Here is a 21,866-nt window from a genome sequence, read left to right as displayed (position 1 = left end):
TTCTTTAAGGGCCACTCCTTCTTTTTAAATGTTTATTCATGACAAAATCTGTGGTGTAATTTTTCAGAACAGCTTTTAGCTTTAATTCAAAATATTAAATTCTTATATGAATCAGCTACCCATAGAAATTTTTGTTATGCTTAGAATAAAAATTGCATTCACATCTATTCTTGAAAATATTATAAAGTTACTAAAAACAATATAGGAGATAATTTATATATTGATATGAAAATCTTCATTATTGAGTAAAAGAAATAAATTTAAAATTATAGGCATATATATAAGTTCTTACAAAACAAAAAGGAAAAAGCAGAATACTCAATAGAAAATAGCTTCTTACTTTTGAAGAAAAAACACATTTGTCATATTTAAGTAAAATGCAGTAATTTTCTGTTAATTTTTATTACTAAGTAAAACTTGCTTATTATTTTAAGAAATATATATAGAAGTGTAGGAAGTAAGAAGCTCAAGTAATCTTTTACACCCCTCTCTCCCTGCCCTCACCATACCACCCTCCAGAGGTAAATACTGTAAACATTTCGGCTACTCAGACATTTTTATATGCACACACACAAAATACTTTCAAGAAATACAAAATGAGGTCATGCTATGCCTTTATTTTTTAAGACACGTTTTAATTGCTGTACACTGACATACATAAAAGCACACAAGTCACAATCGTACAGATTCAGGATGCTGAATTACGAGCCTTTGCACTTTGTAAGAACTCCCGAAGCTGATTGGTTCAGAGTGAGCTAGAACTACTTTAGGGCGGAGAACCTGGAGTCCGGGGCAGGGAGCGCCTTCTAGCCCGCAGTAGCTGAAAAGCTCAGCGCCGGTGGGAGGAAGCGTCGGTCCTGTTGCCACGCTGCAGCGGGGCCACAGCAGAGGCGCAGGTCCCAGGAGGCCCCGCCGGCCGCGCCGAAATGTGGAATCCCCTGCACGAAGCCGACTCGACCTTTGTCGCTTGGCGCCGCCCGCGCTGGCTGTGCGTTGGGGCGCTGGTGCTGGTGGCAGGCCTCTTGATCGTCGGCTTCCTCTTCGGTAGGGGCGCGCTGGACTCGCGCACCCCGGAGCCTACCCCGCGGCCCTGCGGTTCCGGGGACTCGCGGGTCGCTGCCGAGTGCGGTCCTGTTGCGTGTTTCCCCGGGGACCGTGGTTTGGGTTGCGGGAAGGTGGGGAACGGCCCCCGCGGGTTAGCTGCGGGTCGCTGGGGACGGGGCACAGTGGGGCTCTGGATAGACTATGGTAGGACAGTCACCCAGGGTAAGGAGTGGAACGCAGAGACCCTGAAACTGGACTTCAGCAGGTGCCACATGCTCGAGCCCTTTGAGAAACTGGTACGTTTTAGGACGAGCGGGGTAGTTGAACCAGGTCTTCCAGGGAGCTTTGCAGAAAAGGACTCTAACCTGTTCGGTGTCTTTAGTCGTCTTGCGCCTGGGCTGCTTCATGTATGCAGTAGGTAGATGTCAAGACATTGTTGCACGGGGCCCCTTTTCTCTCCTCATTCTTTCGTCCTTAGGAGTTAAATAATTAGAGGAACATTTGGAAACTGGCTATTATTGTCAGCTCTCAACAGATCTTTACCCGTAGGTCTTTTGCGTTGCTCTGTGTACTGATTCACACACTTAACCCAACTTCTTAAAGAACCAGGGACACAGACAAGCTCAGACTAAATTTTAATTTTGACTCTGCTACTTCTTTGTGGCTTTGAACAATTTACTGAGACTCTCCTGGCCTCCGTTTTTCAATCTTTGTGATGAGAATTTCTGTAATTTATTCGGAATGGTAAATGAAATAGCGCCTAAAGCTCCTAGCATAGTGTTGGGGTGTTGGCACTTTTCTTTATTCCTTCTTGATGAGGAGATGCTTCTAATTGGATGTTGGTGCACAGGACTAGTTTAAGGTAGTTCACCCCTGCTCTGAATTCACCGCCCAGTGGATGACACAGAATAAGTTCTTTATTAATTGTTAATTTTTTCCTAGGATTCTCTGCTCTCCTCTCCCCCACAGGCCTCCCACCTCTTCATTTTGTTAATTTTTTAGCTCTCAATTCAGTGTGTCCTTCCCTGATCCCAGTCGAATCCAAGTCCTTTTGTTTTATGTACCAATGGAATTATATTTCCATTTGCTGCCACCCATTTATTTCAGTATGCATGTATATATGCGTGTGTGTATGCATGTATATGATTAATAACTGGAAAGTTCCGTGAAAGCTGGATGGGCAATTTTGGTAACTATTTTATGCCCAGATTGTATCATTTCTCTAAATAAAGCCTGTAAAGATGCTTCATTTCCCACAGACTAAAAGCCAGCTACAAGAGCTAACTGCTCCACATGATCTGGCTACCCATTCCCTCTGGCCTCTGTGTGCACTGGGCGTCTTGCAGAACCACTGGGTAGATTGTACTTTTCTTGTAGCTTTCTAAAGTTCAGAGTCTCAAGCCTGCTTCAACTGGAAACACAGAATCTCAGCACATTTTGTTTTAGTTTCTGAAACAGAACAAATTATAAGTCTGAGTTTCCTTCAGTTCTGAAATAATTTATGTACTTGAAGTAGATTCATCATTAATTCATTATAAACATTTACTAAATGCTTATTCCGAGTCAGCAGAGGCGAAGTCGCTGTGGATAGAAGCTTTCAGGAGAAAATAGGTGTATCTCCTTTTTGCTTAACCTTTAAGAGATATTGTTCATCCCTATTAGTTGAAGCATTTTTATTTTTAGTGGTCCTTTTCTTATAAAACATTTTGCTTTTTAGAATCACAGCAACACCTGTCATTGAAATTGAATTAAAAAAATATGTTGTGACTGATCTGTATTTGAAAAGTGTTCCATGATTTTTTTTTTCCAGTGGAAGTGGGCAAGAGAAATTAAATGGAAGAGAATCTCAGTTAATACTGGAGGTCACTGATACTTTGTGTTTCATGCATGAATAAATACAATAAGGAAAAATAGGTCCTGTTTGTAAGCTCATGTCTCATTCTTATCTTTGTATATATTTTACAGGATGGTTTATAAAATCCTCCAATGAACCTACTAACATTGTTCCACAGCATAATGTGAAGAAGGCATTTTTGGATGAATTGAAAGCTGAGAACATCAAGAGGTTCTTATAGTAAGCATATACTGATGGCTTATATGGGTAATTTGTTATTCTGTTCAGAAAGTTTTGATTCAATATTTTGTATACAGGAACTGACTTTTTAAAAAAGTTTTATTTATTGAAAACTTTGTATCATATTTCATCTAGACAGTATTATACTTTAAGCTAAACTGTATCACTAGAGACAATTTTGGGGAGGAGTCAGCAAACTCTGTCTGTAGAGGACCAACCCCCTTTGGGCCAGCTGATCTCTGTCACAACTACTCAGCTCTGCTATTGTAGCACAGAAGAGGCCAGAGACAATACATAAACATACGAGAGTGGCAGTTTCAGTAAAACTTTATTTATGGGCACTGAAATTTGAATGTCATATTATTTTTTTTAAGCTATTTAAAATGTAATAACTATTTTCAGCTTGTGGACCATACAAAAACAAGGAAGTGGGCTGGACTCCTATTTTAGAAGACGACATTGTATTTTAGCCAAAAGAATGAACTTGGACTTTGGACTCAGATATACTTGAATTTAAATTCCATCTTTGCCCATTGACAGTAAAATCACTTGGAGTGAATACTTAACCTTCCTGAGCTCTCATTTCCACATCTATAAAATGGTGACCATGGTATCATTGTGACAAGGATGAATTAGAGTGTGTATATGTGACATGGTGTGAAAACTAGCTACCTGTTTCCTGAAATAGCTATCTGTAGTGTAGAGCAAAAGATGTAAATGAGTAAATTTAAAGAGTATTTGCAAAGCAGCTAAAAGTAAAACACTTGTGTAGAATGATTGTATGTAACTGATTAGAATACTAGCTTTTTCATTTTTTTTTAAAGATTTTATTTAGTTATTTGACAGAGAGAGACAAGCAAGAGAGGGAACACCAGCAGGGGGAGTGGGAGAGGGAGAAGCAGGGAGCCCGACGCGGGGCTCAATCCCAGGACCCTGGGATCATGACCTGAGCCGAAGGCAGACGCTTAATGATTAAGCCACCCAGGCACTCCTAGAATACTAGCTTTTTCAAAGCAAAATACTTGGAGTTCCTGGTAGTAATTGAAGGATTTCTTTGTGAATACAAATTATAATTTCATATAAAAGACAGTTTTATATATATATACACACACACGCACACATATGCATAGATGTACACACACGTGATCATACAAACACATATGTCTTATTTATTTATTTATTTTAAAGATTTTATTTATTTATTTGTCAGAGAGAGAGAGAGCACAAGCAGGGGGAGCGGCAGGCAGAGGGAGAGGGAGAAGCAGGCTCCCCGGTAAGCAGGGAGCCCGATGTGGGGCTCGATCCCAGGATCATGACCTGAGCCAAAGGCAGACACTTAACCGACTGAGCCACCCAGGTGCTTCCTATTTAAATTACAATACAATTAAAACTATGAATAAAAATTTGCTAGGCATCTTCCAGGTCTTTGGAAGGGCCATTTCCCAAGTGAGAGACCCGGAAGCTTAAATTTTGTGGAAACCCCTCCTCTGCCTCTTGGACTTCTTTCGCTTTAATTATGTATAATAGATAAAATAATAGTGGAGTTCTGGCAAATATAATGTTCATTCCTAGACAGAGCTGCTGTTCCTGCTTCCTTTCCTAACCTGTGACATGGACTGACCGACTGGCAAAGAAGTAAAATGAATGCCTTCATTTCTCTTTCTAGACCCTGAATAAAATGGAAGCAGTTTCTTGCTTATTCTCCATGACCCTGACCAAGCTCCTCTAACTGTTTAGAACTCAAGGATTTTCACCATTAGCACAAAAGAAAGAAATTGTGAGAACCCAACTCATCCCTCTAAGGACCACAGAATCACCAGAAACCTCCTGGACTCTCCAGATTTCCCATTTGCCATTCGGTCATCAAAGAGCTTTCAATCTAATTCTACCCATAGGCCAGGTGTCGGTAAAGCCTCAGATCTTCCATTTTACCCTCCTTCGATCTGCTACGAAAAGTCCTCTCTACTTCCAAGTTGTCTGCCTCTCCGTAGTGGCTGGCCGGAAGGATCAAAATAGGGTCTGTTTTTTTTGCCTCCCTTGGGATACAGGGTTGTCCTGTTTCCCTTCTGTTTTGTCAACACCTGGTTCAATTCTCAGCTCTGTTCACTACTTTGTATCTCTTTAGGGAAACTTTCCTTCTCTTCCTGGTTCGGAAAGACAAGATTATTTTAGAAAACTCTTTTGGACCTCTGGGCTCAGAATTTCCCTGATACGCCTTTGAGTACCACTTCTGCTTTGACTAGCTGCCTTCCAGGCATCTAGGTCCTGGAAGAACTGTTCCATCATTTGTAAATCAGATGCAATGTATTAAAACAGGAGTACTAACAGCTCTCTTTATTAATTGAGACGATGTAATGATATGTGGAACTTTTCTAGCCAGACAGAGATATGTGAGCCCATTTTTAAATACAAGTTGTTGGCTATTGGGGATGATATGTAAATTATTACTTTTTTAAGAAAACTTGATATTTTAGTAGGATTGACAAATTACTTGCAACACACTTCGTAATTGATTAAAACAAGAAAAATTAAGAGCTGCAGTTTGAGTTACCGAATTGAGCTACAGATCTTTGGAAAGTAGTGAGGTAGCAATATTCTCTGTGGGTACAGATGAGAAACTGAAGATTTAGCCAGGGTTATACAGGTTAGTGGCAAAACTTCTACTATATCACTTATAGAATTTTATCCAGTTAATTTATTTATCATTGGAAATGGGTTTTTTTCCTACTCTTCATTAGGATCAGCTTTGCTCCAAATGAGTGGGTTCCAGCCCTGATTGTAGCACAGTGTTATATCCTCATTGGTAATGACAACACTGTTACAAGGAATTTCACTTATAATAGCCAGGTCTGATAATAATCAATTTCCTCCTTCCTTCCTTCCTTCCTTCCTTCCTTCCTTCCTTCCTTCCTTCCTTCCTCCCTCCCTCCCTCCCTCCTTCCCTTCCTTCCTTCCTTCCTTCCTTCCTTCCTTCCTTCCTTCCTTCCTTCCTTCCTTTTGTGGTGGGGAGAGCAGGTTCAGGACTCCCTGTTGGCAACTGTTCTTTCTCTTTTTAATTTTTTTCTTTAATTTTTCAAAAATTTTTAAACTTTTTAATTTTAAATCTTTAATTTTTTTTTCTTTAAGATACTCTACCCCATAACATGGGGCTCCAACTCATGACCCCAAGATCAAGAAGTACATGCTCTACCAACTGAGCCAGCCAGGTGCCCTATTTCTTACATGTAGGGACAGAGTTATCACTGTGACTTAAGGAAATATGTATAATCTGCATCCACTTTAGTTATGTTACAGTTTGTGATCTGTGTAATATAGAAAAAAAATAGCACCATGTTGGCTCTTTTTCTGTTATCTCTGCAGGTAATATAGACACCTCAGCTGCCTCTTAAAATTGTGTTATTTTGTTACTATGTTTTGCAAATACACATTGGAAATTTTGTGTAAGTTGTTGTAAGGGAGCAAGAATGTCCTATCCCCTTCAAGGTACTTCTAGCACCCTGACACAAGACAGATTCATAAGAGAAAATCAAACTTAATAGTGTATGTGTGGGGAATCCATATAGACATAGAAATTCCAAAGATAGGCAAAATGAGGTATATGAAAGGAACACACTTCACAAGGTGATAAGAAAAGCAGCTGTTTGATAAGTAGATATTTGCCCTGCTATACAGCTGGATCAGTCAGATAAAATTTATCTCTGCTAATAACCCTTATTTTGAGAACAACCATCAATTTAGATTCTATGTTGTTAAGGGAGCAGCAAAAGTTTCTTTTGAGCCTGTAGGGTTTCGATTGCCTTCAGCTCAGAATAACGTTCATGCCAATGTGGCCCATCTTGGGGTAGCCCACATTCAGCCCCTATAGTGTTTAGCCCTTAAACATTTTTTGAATAATGATTTTGATACTATCTTTGTAAATACAATTTAAATTATTTTAATAGAATTATAAAAAATAATCACAAGAACTCCAATTTTTAAAAATTGAGAGTTATTCTTCTTGGCAGTTGATTTGCCAAGTCAAATATTAAGATAAATTTACAGTAAAAGTAAACATTTGAAAATGGAATCATCATAGCCATGTTGCCTATTTATTAGTTTTTTTTTTTTAAACCCTATAAGGATGAACATGTGTTGGTTTTAGAAAAACCTACATATTCAGAAGCAGAAGTTTGTGAAGATCTAGAAATAAATGTCTTTTTATGATACATAATGCTTTGGCATGTGGATTTTTTTCTTTAAGTGGGTTAAGATGAAAATACCTATGAGCTAAATCTTCAGGGAAACAAAACATTTCCAGGAGAGAGAGAGAAATTTAAACAAACAAAAGCACCAGTATCCAGACATATTAATGAGAAAGTAGTAAACTTGTGAAAGTATTTTTGGTAGCTGAAATTCTGCCCACATAGCTTATTCATTAGAGATATTACTAGTCAGGCTAATTATCATCATTGATTTTTAAGTGTATTACTATGCATGATGAAGGGAGTACAAGAGATTTAGTCTGAGCTTCTCAAAATATGTTTAGATTATTCCTTAATGAAGATACTTCATAAAGGCTGCTAATCAAAAAGTTTCTTGATTGACCATAACTTGAAGTATTTAAAAATAAATGTAATTAACAGTTATTCTTGGCACGTCACAGCTTGGTATTTTGTATGAAAATATTTTCACCTACTAAATCTATTTCACACAGTGAAATAAATAATTCCGTGAAAGTTCTAAGATGCATGAGTCTTAAGGAAAGAAGAGGACACTTCCTCATCTACTATATAGGGAAACACCCAGCGGATTGCATATAACAATTTTCTACAAAGATCAGTTTCTCCAATTTTTCTCTTGAATGAGTACAAATTAGAGCATGAAAACTTCAAAACATGCTTTGAAAATCTATTTGATGCGATAATAGTACCACTTTGCTTTTTTAATGTATCACATTTCAAAGCACCTTTTAAATGTCAATCTGCCTTCATTGGTTGTTCATTTAGGATAAAGGCTGACTAAATATTAATTTCTAACTACTTTCAATTTTTGTTCACCAGTAATTTTACACGGCTGCCACATTTAGCAGGAACAGAACAAAACTTTCAGCTTGCAAAGCAAATTCAATCCCAGTGGAAAGAATTTGGCCTGGATTCTGTTGAGTTAGTCCATTATGATGTCCTGTTGTCCTATCCAAATAAGACTCATCCCAACTACGTCTCAATAATTGATGAAGACGGAAATGAGGTAAAACAAAGAGATAAGAAACTACCCTCATCTCTATTCTTTTCAAACACCTTTTATGAAAGAATGCCCTATACCATCTCTAATTATTGATGGAAATCAATATTATTGAAACTTGTCAATGATGTCTTTAATATCTCATTACTGGTGTCAACTCCTTTCCTATGACGTTTGAATTTAATGTGATGTTGAAAAAATCTGAGAAATTAATGCTTGATCACAGTTGTATTTTCTGTTTTTTAGTATTGTGTGCTAGTATAAAATATGATATATTAGTACTTCCAGGCAAGTAAAATAGACACATTTTTGATAGATTCAGACTATAAAAGATACTGTATAAGTTTGGGGGTGTGAGGAAACCCAAGACACATTGTGTGTAGTTTGAGTCCGCAGCTTTTTATTGGTGCTTAATGATATGAGTCATATGATCATGTATTCAGCTCTGTGCCCAGAATTTGGATGTGGACATTTGAAGGGGGAAGAGAATTGGGAAAGAATGTCTATAGAATGATTATCTAAAGAATTTGTAATCTTGTTTGCAAGTTAGGGTACATACTTGAGGAAGAAAAGATAATACAAGTGATGAGGTATTTCTTGTCATGATATGCATTCAATATGAAAACTCGTAAAGTAAAACTCATTCACTTAACCCTATTTAGCATACCTTAGTTTTAGAGGTACTATATCTTAACTGAAATAGCCCCTTTCAATCCAGATAGTCTCCTTCAGTCTTTTTGTCAGTTGGGCCTTTTCAGTTGGTATATAGCTTCAAATATGTCCAGGTTGATCAGTGAACTGAAAATGTCATGTGATTTAAATACATATAAATTTAAAAAATTTTTCCTAATATGTCAATCACCTTCTATCGACTAATGAATCAGTCTTTTAATGGCAAATATGTTGTTATGTCTTGCTGTCAGTGATGTAATCCCATGCTAAATTTCCTAATATGATTTGAAACTTTCTATATTAACTACTATTTTAAATTATTGTAGTTAGTTGTTTCTTTTTAAAATATTAAACTGTCTCAAAATTTAAAAAGTATTTTTAAAAAAAACTTATGTGGAATATCAATATACCACATATGGTCCCATAACATTTGTTAAATAGGTCGGGGCATATCTATATAATTAAGTACTAAGCAGTCTATAAAAGTATGATTAGGAAAGTTATTTAATGATGAAATAAGATATAGATTATGTTAAATATATATATATTTATACATATAAAACCTCTGTCTTGATCTGTCAGATTTGGGGATGATCTATATACAATGAGGAAAATAGCAAACTTGCACTTCTTTTTTCCTTCTTCTTTCACCTCCTAATTTTGACTGTGACTTTGCTTTTATTATTCCATTTCATTGTTTGTTTTGCCATTGTAAGCATTTATTAAATTCTTCAAGCCTGTCACATAATATAAAGGTATCATGTAGAAACGTCATTCTGGAGATTTTCTGGAATGGTGTTAGCTGTCTCTTTTGGCTTCCTAGACCAATTTCTGTTGGGATGGGGAGTGTTTTCCCCACACATCTAACAAGCAATTCTCAGACACCAGTTGGGTGTCCTATAATTCAGTGCAGTTCTGACACTATTTACCTGGAGATAGCATCAGATTCCATAGGTAAGAGTTCAGTCTCATAAGACTGCCCCCTCCCCCACCCACTCAGATGCCAGGTGCAAGTCCAGGTTGTTAACCTGTGTTTCTGACCTACCAGCTGTAGACTGGAGGTTCCAATAACCCCCTTCAACTCAGGACGCCAGTTGAAAGCCCAGGTTGTTAACTGTATTTCTGACAGACGGGCAGAAATCAGAGGTTCCTATGATCCCCTCCTCAGGTTTTTTTAATGTGCTAGAGCAAATTAACATTTGCAAAAAACATTTTACATTCCAGATTACTGATTTATTAAAAGGATGATAAATGATATGGATCAGTAGCCAGATGAAGGATACATAGGGCAAAGTATGTGGGAAAGAGCAGAGAGTTTCCACGCCCTCTCTAGGAGCCCCAAGCCCCTCCCATTTCCATGAGTTCGCCAACCCAGAAGCTCTCTGAACCCTGTCCTTTGGGTTTTTATGGAGGCTTCATTACATAGGTGTGATGATTAAATCTTGGCTATTGGTGATTGATTCAACTTCCAGCTCCTCTTTCCTGGTTGAGAGGTTGGCAGTGGGACTGAAAGTTCCAACCCTCTAATCACTAAGTTGGTTCTCCAGAAACCTGCGCCAATCCTTAAGTGGGGTCCAAAAATTACCTTGTTAACATAACAATAGACACATTTGTTGCTCTCATCAGGAAATTCCTTTTAGGAGGTTTTAGGAGCTCAGTGCCAGAAACGGGATGAAGATCAAATATATATTTATTATAAATCACAATATCACACTGCCTAAATCTTCCTGATTTTTTTAAAAGCTATATCATTAATTCATTTTCCTTTTTTATTTTCATCGAAAGTACATCTGAACATAGTCACATACTTCTCCAAAGTGCCTTGCTTCCTCCCTATTTCTCCCTCTCCTGAAGCAAGCAATATTCAACTTTTGACACAAAATGAACAAAACTTTTAGGTTTTATTTTTTTTTTAAGATTTTATTTATTTGATAGAGAGCGAGCACAGATAGGGGGAGCAGGCAGAGGGAGAGGGAGAAGCAGGCTCCTCGCTGAGCGGGGAGCCCGAAGCGGGCCTCGATCCCGGGACCCTGGGATCATGACCTGAGCCGAAGGCAGACGCTTAACGACTAAGACACCCAGGTGCCCCAAACCTTATAAATTTTAAAGGAAAAGGAAAAGAGTTTTATTTGAATCCAAGTTAAGGCAGCTGCCCAGGATACACAATTTTCACAAAAGAAAAATGGAGCATTAGGGAGGAAAAGGAAGAGTAAACATCACATAATAGGAAAATAAAAGTGACTTAAATGCTGTGTATCAGTAATTAGAAAAAATTTAAAGGAAAAAACTGATTAAAAACATAGCATATCAGACTAAGTAAAATCAGCTGTGTACTCTTTTATAAGGAGTGACTTGAACACATTACAAGTCTGAAAGTAACAAACCTGAAAAAGAAATACCAAGTAAATATTGACTTAAAAAATGGTTTTATCTTATAAAGTAAATTTTAAAGCAAAGTCAAAAACCTTATTAAGAGATAAAGAGCGTCACTACCTAAGTGTTTCAATTCACCAACAATTCTAAAGTTGTTTTTATCTGTTAAAGGAAAAGTTACAACAGGCCCAAAATTGAATTACTTGTACTGAGACCCACTCAGAAAACCAAGATTTAATACCTAACCTAACGCAGTTGATTCAGCCTCTCCGAGGAATGTGACCTTTAACTAATCAATCTGGAATTACCTGGTCAGCATTGATGAGGTAATCCACCCAAATGACCTCCTTTGTCCCCTAAAGGACAAAGATCAATAAGGAAAAAATACAAAGAAAGCAAAAATAAATAAAGAGTTAAGAAAAAAAAAAGAGGCATATCTGTAGATGCTGCACAGATAACAAAGATAAGAAAATACTAGGAAGAAGTATGCCAGTAATCCACAGCTCAGATGAAACGGAAAAAACTTGAAATTTGACAAAAGAATGCAAAATCCAAATAGTTCTATAACATTGAAGAAATTAAATCAGTACTTCAAAAACTCCCACAACACAGAGCATCAAGACCAACTGGTTTTCCTTTAAGTTTGAAAGTTTAAAGTAAAAGATCATTTAAATATAACACAAGCTATTTCAAAGAATATTAAAAACTCAACTCATTTTTTAAGGCAAGTATAATCTAGAAACGATAACCCAACAAGCGAATTGCAAAAAGACAGGTCAAATGTGTAATGTATGTATATGGATAATATAATTATCATTATGAAAAAGAAAAAGTGCATACTCATCTCAAAAAATATCCCCCCCCCAAAAAAAAAACATTGAACAAATGAAACATAAATTCATGATAAAAACTCTTAGTAAACTTGGAAAGGAAGTTAATTAACATCACCTGATAAAGGTCACAGCAACTATCAAAATTAATGGTGAGACATTAAAAACATTCCCTTGGAATGTGGATATCTATCACTACTTTGCAACATTGTACATGGCCCTGGTCCTGGGCAAGGGTACAAACAGTGATGGGAGATCGGGAGTGAACCTAACGTTATGGTATCCCAACTAGAGCACCAAATATCTACCTTTTCTTTCTTTCTTTTTTTTTTTAAGATTTTATTTATTTGACAGAGAGAGACAGCGAGAGAGGGAACACAAGAAGGGGGATTGGGAGAGGGAGAATGAAGGCTTCCCGCTGAGCAGGGAGCCCGATGCGAGGCTTGATCCCAGGACCCTGGGACCACAACCCGAGCCAAAGGCAGCGTCTAACCAACTGAGCCACCCAGGCATCCCCAAATATCTACCTTTTCTGAGGCACACAGAACCTACCGTGAAACCGTATCAATTACTACCCCTCAAAAATCCCCACATCCTCCATTTAGCCCATAATTTTTCTGTGACACACATAGGGTAGGAAACTCATCTGAATCATTGGGAAAGATTATAAAAGAAACTGTAGTAAAGTGCAATACCAATCCATCTAGAAACAGTCCTTGCATCAGCACATCTTTCAGCCAAGCGAGTATTCAAGTTGATCTCACTCAATTTGCCTATATGGTAATCTTCAATTTTACAGCCTCTCTGAACAAGTGGATTTTAGAGCAAGTTTATGAGTTATTCTAACATGTGGGAGAAATTTGTAAGGTCAGGGAAACCACTATTTTGGGTGACTTTATCAAAGGTAGACTATATACCAGAGAGCATTGCTCATTTTCCAGAATTCGCTAATATAGCCTCAAATTACATATTCTCAGTATAACCAAAACAGTTTAGTTTACAAATTTCTATTTACCTTTTGTGACATAATAAAAGGCAGTATATAATTCAATCTATATCATATGTTATCTCTATGTGAACAAAGATAAGATAATGTGTCTATATATATTTAAAGTATTTCTGGTTGAATCTATAGAACACTAGTCATATTGGTTGCCTGTGGAAGGAGGAACTTGTGTGTGTTGTGCAGTAGAGTAAAAGTTTACAGTTTACCACAGAATGTAGGTCTGAAGAGTCATAATAATTAAATTACACTTGGAGATGGTGATGGTACAAAACCATTAATAGGTGTGACAGAGGGATGAAAAAAAAAACAGTTGAACTGTCACAATGTTCATAGATAATGCCTAAATCTGAAACACTACATGTTATTTAAAGAAATAGAGGTAAATATCCCCCAAATCAACTCCTGGTTGTGATAAAAGAAAGGGAATTTTAGGGGCACCTGGGTGGCTCAGTCATTAAGTGCCTGCCTTTGGCTCAGGTCATGATCCCAGGATCCTGGGATCAAGCCCTACATCGGGCTCTCTGCTCAGCGGGGAGCCTGCTTCTCCCTCTCCCCCTGCTTGTGTTCCCTCTCTCGCTGACTCTCTTTCTGTCAAATAAATAAAAAATCTAAAAAAAAAAAGGGAATTTTCAACTTTTCGGGTTTGTGGGCCCTGTTTCTGGGCTCCCAGAGAAGCTATACTTGAACCTTTACCAAGGTCAAAATGACTCGGCAAAACCTTAAAGTATATATGGGCTCAATTAATATCTCTACAAGGCAAACATCTTAGAATACTTTCACTTTGGTCATACCCTACCACTTTATGCCCATAATTCTAATTTAATCTTGTTCTTGTCAACTTGAATAATACTTGCTTTTATTATTACATACAGTACATATTTATTCATTTTTTCCACATATTCAGGATACCTTGCTTACCAGTCTTTCTTGAATCATCTTAGAGCTTCTTTTAGAGGCTTTATTTGTTTTGTTGAATGATATCCTTTAGAGATTTTCTTTAAGTGAATATCTGTTGGCTCCAAACTATTAATTTTTGGTAGAAAATGTGTCTTTCATTTCATTTCCTTTTTTAAATTTTTTTGGAGTAGGAGGCGGGGGTGCATGAGGATCCACACCCAGCTCGCAGCCCAACTCAGAGCTCAGTCACACCACCCTGAGATCATGACCCGAGTTGAAATCAAGCCGGATGCTTAATCGACTGAGCCACCCACGCACCCCCATTTCATTTTCAAAAGGAAGGATGTTTTTGTGGGACCTAGATTTGTAGTTTGGCAGTTACTGTAATCAAAGCCTGGTGCTTTATAGATCCTCTCTGCGTCTGTGGCTTATTCTTCTAGCACAGTGCTGAATATTTGATATGTATTTTCAAAATACAAAATACAAAACCCTCTACTGACAAAAACGATAATGTACATTTTTCCTTGTGTGCTTGTAGTAATCAAACTTTACCTAACTTAGTTTTGACTTATATTTTGCTTTTCCAGATTTTCAACTCATCGTTATTTGAACCACCTCCTCCAGGATATGAAAATGTTTCAGATGTTGTGCCACCTTTTAATGCCTTCTCTCCCCAGGGGATGCCAGAGGTAAATATGCAATGTAATAATATACAAATAACAAACAGAACCCCCTCATACATGCAGGCAACAATTGAACAGTTATAAGGAGATTTTTATATAATCCAAATTTACCCTCTTTTCACAATTAGGACAGTAGAATTTCTTAATAAGGAAAAGCACTATTTATTGTTTTGTTGACAGTTTTTAAAGATAAAATTTACTGCAGTGAGATGCAGAAATCCAAAATGTACATTTATTGACTTTTGAAAAATGTATATACCTGTGTAATCCAAACCCCTTAACACACAAAATATTACCATCATTTCAGAAAGTAACTCTATGCCTTTTCTCAATCAGTACCATACCCCTTGCCCCCTGCCAGTCAATCATTCTAATTGTTTTTGCTACCATTGATTAGTTTTGCCTATTTTAAAAATTCATATTGATGGAATTGTACAGCATGTAATCATTTGTGTCCAGTTTCTTTCACAAAGTGTTGAGTCTATGAGATTCACGTGTTTTAGCTTTTAATTAGTTCTTTTTTATTGCTAAGTAATTTCCATTGTATGAAAATACTGCATTAATTATTACTGTTGCATAGCACTGATTAGTTTTCAAAGAATTTGAGTAAGAGTATTGTTGCCATTTTCAAATGAAGAGCATGAAGGTCCATTCTAGAAAATTCAAAGAATTTGAGTAAGAGTATTGTTGCCATTTTCAAATGAAGAGCATGAAGGTCCATTCTAGAAAATTTTGTGTGGTCTACTCAATAAAGTAGTGTGCATAACTATCATCTGAAATTCTATAGTCAATCCCCAGATTCATGTGGGTACTTTGTTTTTTATAAGAAAGCTAAATTTGAAAGAGTTGAATATAATTATTAACATCTTTTTAAAAGTTGTCTCTACTATTACAATACTTGACAGTAAGTAAATTCAATTTTGGATGTATTGGGTTGAAGTGCCTGGGATATATTCACAAGAAGTTGCTAATTGACAGTTGGGTATATTGGATTATCAGTCAGCAGAAGGCTCTTATTAGAAACATCCTAGGTAAAAAAATTTGCTTAATCAATTAGGATATATTGCAAGAACATAAGGATGATTTAATATCAGGAAGTGCCATATCTTTTAATAAGTAAGAGAGAAAATACTATTTTTATTTTCAAATGTATTGGATTTATTAACTTATAATTTAAAAACTCTTGCAAACTTAGAATAAAAGAGTATTTTTCATTGGTTGTATGAAGTTCACTTCAAATGAATAGTTTACATCTTAATGGTATAATATTAGAAAAATTCTGTCTAATATTTAGCACATAAATAGAATGCTGGCAATCATAATTATTTCATAATTGACATGAGATAGGAATGAGGCATATAGCAATTGGAAGTGAAGAGATAGTATATTTTAGATCTTAGGTGTACTGAGGTCACTTAGACTTAATCCAAGGTTAAGGTACCTCCCATCGTTGTTCTCAGTCTCATTCTTCTCCCCCCAGCCCAATGTATTTATGTCCTTTGCAATGCGTATATTCTTTTTGTTTGTTTGTTTTTCTTTAGAGAGGGAGAGAGCGGGGGAGGGGTAGAGGGAGAGGGAGAGAGAGAATCTTAGGCAAGCTCCATGCCCAGTGGGGCTCAATCTCACAGCCCTGAGATCATGACTTGAGCTGAAACCAAAAGTCGGACCCTTAACCGATGGAGCCACCCTGACGCCCCAGCAATGTACATATTCTTGAAAACATATGGCTTTATTTTGTGTTTGATGTATTTTAAATTTATGTAAATAGCATTAAACTTTAGGTCTTACTTGTTCTCTTATTCTTTCCAATCAATGGCCTTTAAAAACTCTATCCATGTTGCTTTATGTCAGGGTAGTTCGTTCCTTTTTACTTGTTGCCTATCCCACGCTATGTGCACACAACATGTAACTTACCCATTCTCTGAGCCTCGAGTGCTGCTTTACTCCTAAATTCTCATCACCACAGTGTTGCCGTGAATGTCCTCATATGTGTCCCATCTGGGCTTGCAAGGGTTTCTCTGTTTACAGTAAACCAAGTGTGGGATTGCTGTTTTGTAGGAATAGTTAATTTCACAATGCCCAGACTGTAGCAGTTGGTTGCTTCCGCTGACACTAAATGAGTGTTTCTTTTTCCTCATATATTTTCATCAACACTTGAAATTATATAACTTTATGATTTTTGCTTTTTGTTTATATAACTTTATTATTTTATTTTAATTCACATTTCTCTGATTACAACTAAGGTTGCTCATTTGTAAACATATTTATTTATTAGCTGTTCTGGTTTTTATTCTGTGCAATAACTAAGGCTAGCCTTCTCCCTGTTGAATTTCCAGTCTTTTCTTACTGATTTTAAGGGTTTCTTAAATATTTTAATTATTTATTCCATATTGGTTTAAATATTACAAACCTTTTTCTAATTTTTCACCCATTTGTTCATGTTATCTAAGTTTCCCTTTTCTTATTTTTTTAAGGATTTTTTTTTAAATTTGAGAGAGAACAAGAGAGAGCACGAACAAGGGGAAGGGCAGGGGGATAGGGAGAGGCAGACTCCTGGCTGAGCAGGGAGCCCAGACCCAGGACCCTGGGATCATGACCTGAGCCAAAGGCAGACGCTTACCTGACTGAGCCACCCAGGTGCCCCAAGTGCCCTTTTATGAAAAGATATCTTTAATATTAATATTGCTCAATTGTTCTCTTTATGTTTTTATACTTTGGGTCTTCTTTATTAATTCTTTTCATTATTTACAGTGATATATCTGTATAATCAGAATATACAAAAAATACTAATATATCATTATTTAAAAATAATATCAGATTGAAGTATTTATGGACATAGTGTATAATAACAGGAAATATAAGAAAAATTTTAATTTAAAATAACCATAAAATATAAAATACAAGTCTTCAATGAGCATGAAGTAGTTGAAGAGCACTGTGAAATTTATTGAGCAGTGAAAATATTATGTATAAAGAAACTTTATGTTTCTAGGTAAGAAGACAGAATACTATAGGGAGAAAATTATTCCCACATTAGTTTGTGGGTTTAATGTATAATCAATTGACATCCCCAAGTAATTTTTGGACTTTGACAGAATTATTCTACTCATAAGAGTCATAGAGATTATTAACTCATTTCTTTCAAGTAGACCTAAACTCTTCTTGATTAATGGGAAGATAGAGTCTGTGATTCTGCATGAGATTCTTGTTTGTGTTCAAATATTAGATGAGTTTGCTGGCTGATGTGCTTCACTGAATCACCTATAACTCAGCCAGTGCAATGCTAATTCTTTTTAAAGTTATGTATGTCTGTGCTTAAGATATTTCACTGTAGGGGCGCCTGGGTGGCTCCGTCAGTGAAGCGTCTGCCTTTGGCTCAGGTCATGATCCCAGGGTCCTGGGATCGAGTCCTGCATCGGGCTTCTTGCTCAGCAGAAATCCTGCTTCTCCCTCTACCTGCTATTCCCCCTACTTGTGCTCTCTCTCTCTGATAAATAAATAAATAAAATCTTTAAAAAAATTAAAATAAAATAAAAATATAATCTAGCGGTTCTCAAACGGTGGTCAACATATACCGTGATAATCCAGAAGGCTTGTAAAACACCAGTTCTAGCTCCCACCCCCTTGAGTTTGGGTAGGTCTTCATAGCTCATTTCCAACAAGACCCTAGGTGACACTGATTCTGAGGATTTAAGAACCATGCTTTGGGAGCCACTGGCCTTGTCTCCCGGTTCTGTTTCAATTAACAAGAGTGGGAAGATGGAAGCTTGCAAGAAATGGAAAATTCTAGGCTAACAGTGCCAGATTGTATTTATTCCCAGTCATAGAACAATGGTACAGTGTAAACTTTACAAGAAGGTCATTGTCTGAAAACAAAGCTTTTTTCTAACTGATGGTGACAGCTTGCATTTGTGAAGTGCCCAGAGGACATATCTATCACACTTGTTTTCATTTTCAAAGTGTACTGTCATTTTTTAACTTTTTTTATTATTATGTTATGTTAATCACCATACATTACATCATTAGTTTTTGATGTAGTGTTCCATGATTCATTGTTTGTGTATAACACCCAGTGCTCCATGCAGAACGTGCCCTCTTTAATAAAAGTGTACTGTCATTTTTAAACTAATGTCTCCTTTGATCCCTCATTTGTTTTGTGCGGATTGCAGATTTATCAAAAGATAGCCACAATTTACAGACATTTAAGGTTGTAGTCTCTCCAAAGTTAGTGATATTAAATAGGGATAAATTTCAAGTAGGACACCGACACTAAGACAAAATTCACTGAAATTAAATTGATTAATAACTCTATATTCACAGAATAAGAGCAAGCTCCAGGGAGGGCTAACAATTATAAATGAGACATACAGTATGGTTATTAATAGTGCATTAATATTGCATTGTCTGAGGAAGAAATATAAGAGTTAAAAGTAATCCCTTTACTGAAGCAAAGATTCAAATATCACTTCTCAGTCGACTTTTTTCATTTAAATTGCATGCACCTAAGTACTAGTTTACTATTTGCCTATTTTATTTAAACTTTGAAACAATTTGCTACAGCACTTATCACTTTTTAATATACTATGTAATTTACTTATTAGTTATTATTTTTATTATTATCTTTCTGCATTTCACATGAATGTAAGTTCCTCCAAGGACAGGGATGTGCTGTATCCCTAGTTCGTAGAACACTGCTGGGTTCATAATGATACATTTTCAACAAGTTTGTCAGATGAATCCTGGAATTAGTTTGGAAACAATTTTATTTTAGTATCTGTTGTACATTTGTTGTGCACATGCTAGGAGAAATGTAGCCAAAGAGGGAAACAGTAAAAATAAAACTATAGGATATGAGAAGTTGTCCAGCCCAGGGACTTCAAACTAGGATGTGTGAAGACTTCCAAAGGCAGACATGAGATTGTTTTAAAGAAATCCATTTCCACCACCAATTTCTCAGGGTGCAGTTACGTTGGACTGAGAACTAGCCCATGGTCAGGTCCTGCTGGTACTTTGTCCCCACTTCCTTATTTATAATCATTTTTCTCTTATTTTTACAAATGAAAGACATCTCTCACCCATCCTAAAACAATATGAAGCATATCTCTGAGTTGTAACTATCTCTGAAGTTCTGGACAAAGAGACAATAGTGGAAGATTCTCATAACTGGGTAATAAGAGATTTGGCAAGTCAGATGGTTTGCAACTGAACAAAATTAGATGAGCCTAGTTGAGCGTCTAGCTGACATCAGGAGAATTAACTCAGATAATAGATCAGTGTCTGTGATTTGGGCGTTCTAACTTGGAAAGAGTTTAAATAACTTAGTGAAAATTCTGCAACAAAACTTCTTTCACTCCCATCTCAAGGTTTCTCAGAAATTAGGTCTAAAAACAAAATGTGAATAGAACTAATGTGGAGTCCTGTCTCATTCTAGCAACAATTTATTCATCCAGTGACCTGATGTTTTAACATCTAATAGCATTAAGAAATATATTTCAAGTAAAATTTTGTGCTTGGGTATCATTTACACAAATTTGTAATATTGTTAGACACAATCTACTACTAATAATTAGCTTACTCCTAAAGAATTTTCTTAGCGCATACGTCCTTGTGACAAGACATTTTAAAAACTTCAATACACACACACACACACACACATACACACATATATATGCACATACACACACATATATATATAATCTTAATCAAAGGAAGTTTGGCAGTGATCAAGAAAAGACTTCCAAGCATTCCCAAATCCTAGGTGACAGACACTGAAATGGAATGTAGCATGCTAATTAATTAAGAAGTGTTCTCTTGGGATCAATAGTTGTGTCAGGGGAGGGAAGGGAAGCTGGATTGAGCAGAGGGAGCAGTGACCCTCAATGGCAGCTCAGGGACAGGCTTGGCTGACCTGAAGGGCGTTTCTGGAGTCAGCAGAGCTCTTCAGAACTGTCCTGGGTTGGACTAAAATGTCCAGGGCTTTATACTCCCCACTGATCAGTCATGCACTGTGTGACATCCCAGGAAGGGGCATGACTTTGAGCAGAGTGGTTGTCTGTAGCTGAGGCAATTCCTGAAGAGGCTTGAGAACTGAAGGCTGTCTGCAGAGAACCTTCCCTTGCAGCTGGAACGAGAATGTCTTCAGCGAAGGAGAATCTGGACAGCACATCCCAATGTCCAGCACAAATATATTTTACTTTAGAGTAAAATTCTTTGGGGAAAGGGGGACAAGATAGAAGTTCGAGGAGAAAATGGGTGATAAAATTCTGACTGAAGAGTGTCTTCCTGTATTTTTTAAATGAATGATGTGGAATAGTAAATCAGTATAGTGTGTATATTCCTTTGGATGCATATAAAAAGTGATGCAAAATTGCTTCTCAAAATATTAATAGTTATAATATGCTGGAAATTGCATTTTTGTAGCTACTTAAGGTATGATAAGCAATTTTAGATGTCAAGTAAATATATGAGGGGCTGATGTTGGAGTTCCAAAATTAATTTGGGGAGAAGGTGAGAAAAAAATGAAGAAACCTGGTCTCATCTAACAGGTCATTTTGCAGATGAGAATACTGAGACTCAGAGATGTTTTTAAGATTTGCACATGGTCATACTAATAATATGAAACCAGACCCATAAAGCAGTTATACTACCTGACCTTTCTTCCTTACCTGGTGGTAGTGGAGACCCATTAGGCTTCTAGTTGTGAAGGAACTTCTAAGAATGAAGCTGTCCTCAAGGGTTTCTTAACCTAGGGTGCCTGGACCCCTTCAAACTGCATGTGGCAATATATATATTCCTGTACATTTTGGGGGGAACACTTCTATAGCATTATAGCCACTCTAGAGGAGACATATATAAACAAAGCTTACTGTTAAATTCATACATCTCTAACTCAGCCAATTGTCTTAATTCAAGTTCATTTCTCCCTTGAACCTCTTATGGGAGGCTTGTGCTTTTCTGACTCTCTTGCATGCTCTTGCCTCTTCCCTCATTCAAAGATGTGAAACCGCCCTCATGCAGAGAAACCTCCTTGTATTAAATCGTGCTTGTCCTAAATCATTCCTGGTCTC

The 21,866-nt window shown here is 36.9% G+C and overlaps 1 protein-coding gene across 1 annotated transcript in view; it reads left to right on the top strand.

Annotated features, from left to right (window-relative positions):
* Nucleotides 1-791: 791 nt before the first annotated feature.
* FOLH1B (folate hydrolase 1B) overlaps nt 792-21,866 on the top strand; it is a 75,902-nt gene continuing 54,827 nt past the window's right edge. The window contains exons 1-4 of the mRNA XM_035723064.1: nt 792-1,044; nt 3,010-3,118; nt 8,158-8,344; nt 14,704-14,805. Coding sequence (XP_035578957.1) covers nt 927-1,044; nt 3,010-3,118; nt 8,158-8,344; nt 14,704-14,805 — 516 coding nt within the window. The 5' untranslated portion in view covers nt 792-926. The remainder of the gene's footprint in view (nt 1,045-3,009; nt 3,119-8,157; nt 8,345-14,703; nt 14,806-21,866) is intronic.

The sequence above is a fragment of the Zalophus californianus genome, chromosome 11 (assembly GCF_009762305.2).
Source record: "Zalophus californianus isolate mZalCal1 chromosome 11, mZalCal1.pri.v2, whole genome shotgun sequence".
Taxonomy (NCBI): domain Eukaryota; kingdom Metazoa; phylum Chordata; class Mammalia; order Carnivora; family Otariidae; genus Zalophus; species Zalophus californianus.
Note: the sequence above shows the minus strand (reverse complement) of the source record. Positions and strands in the feature narration are given on the sequence as shown.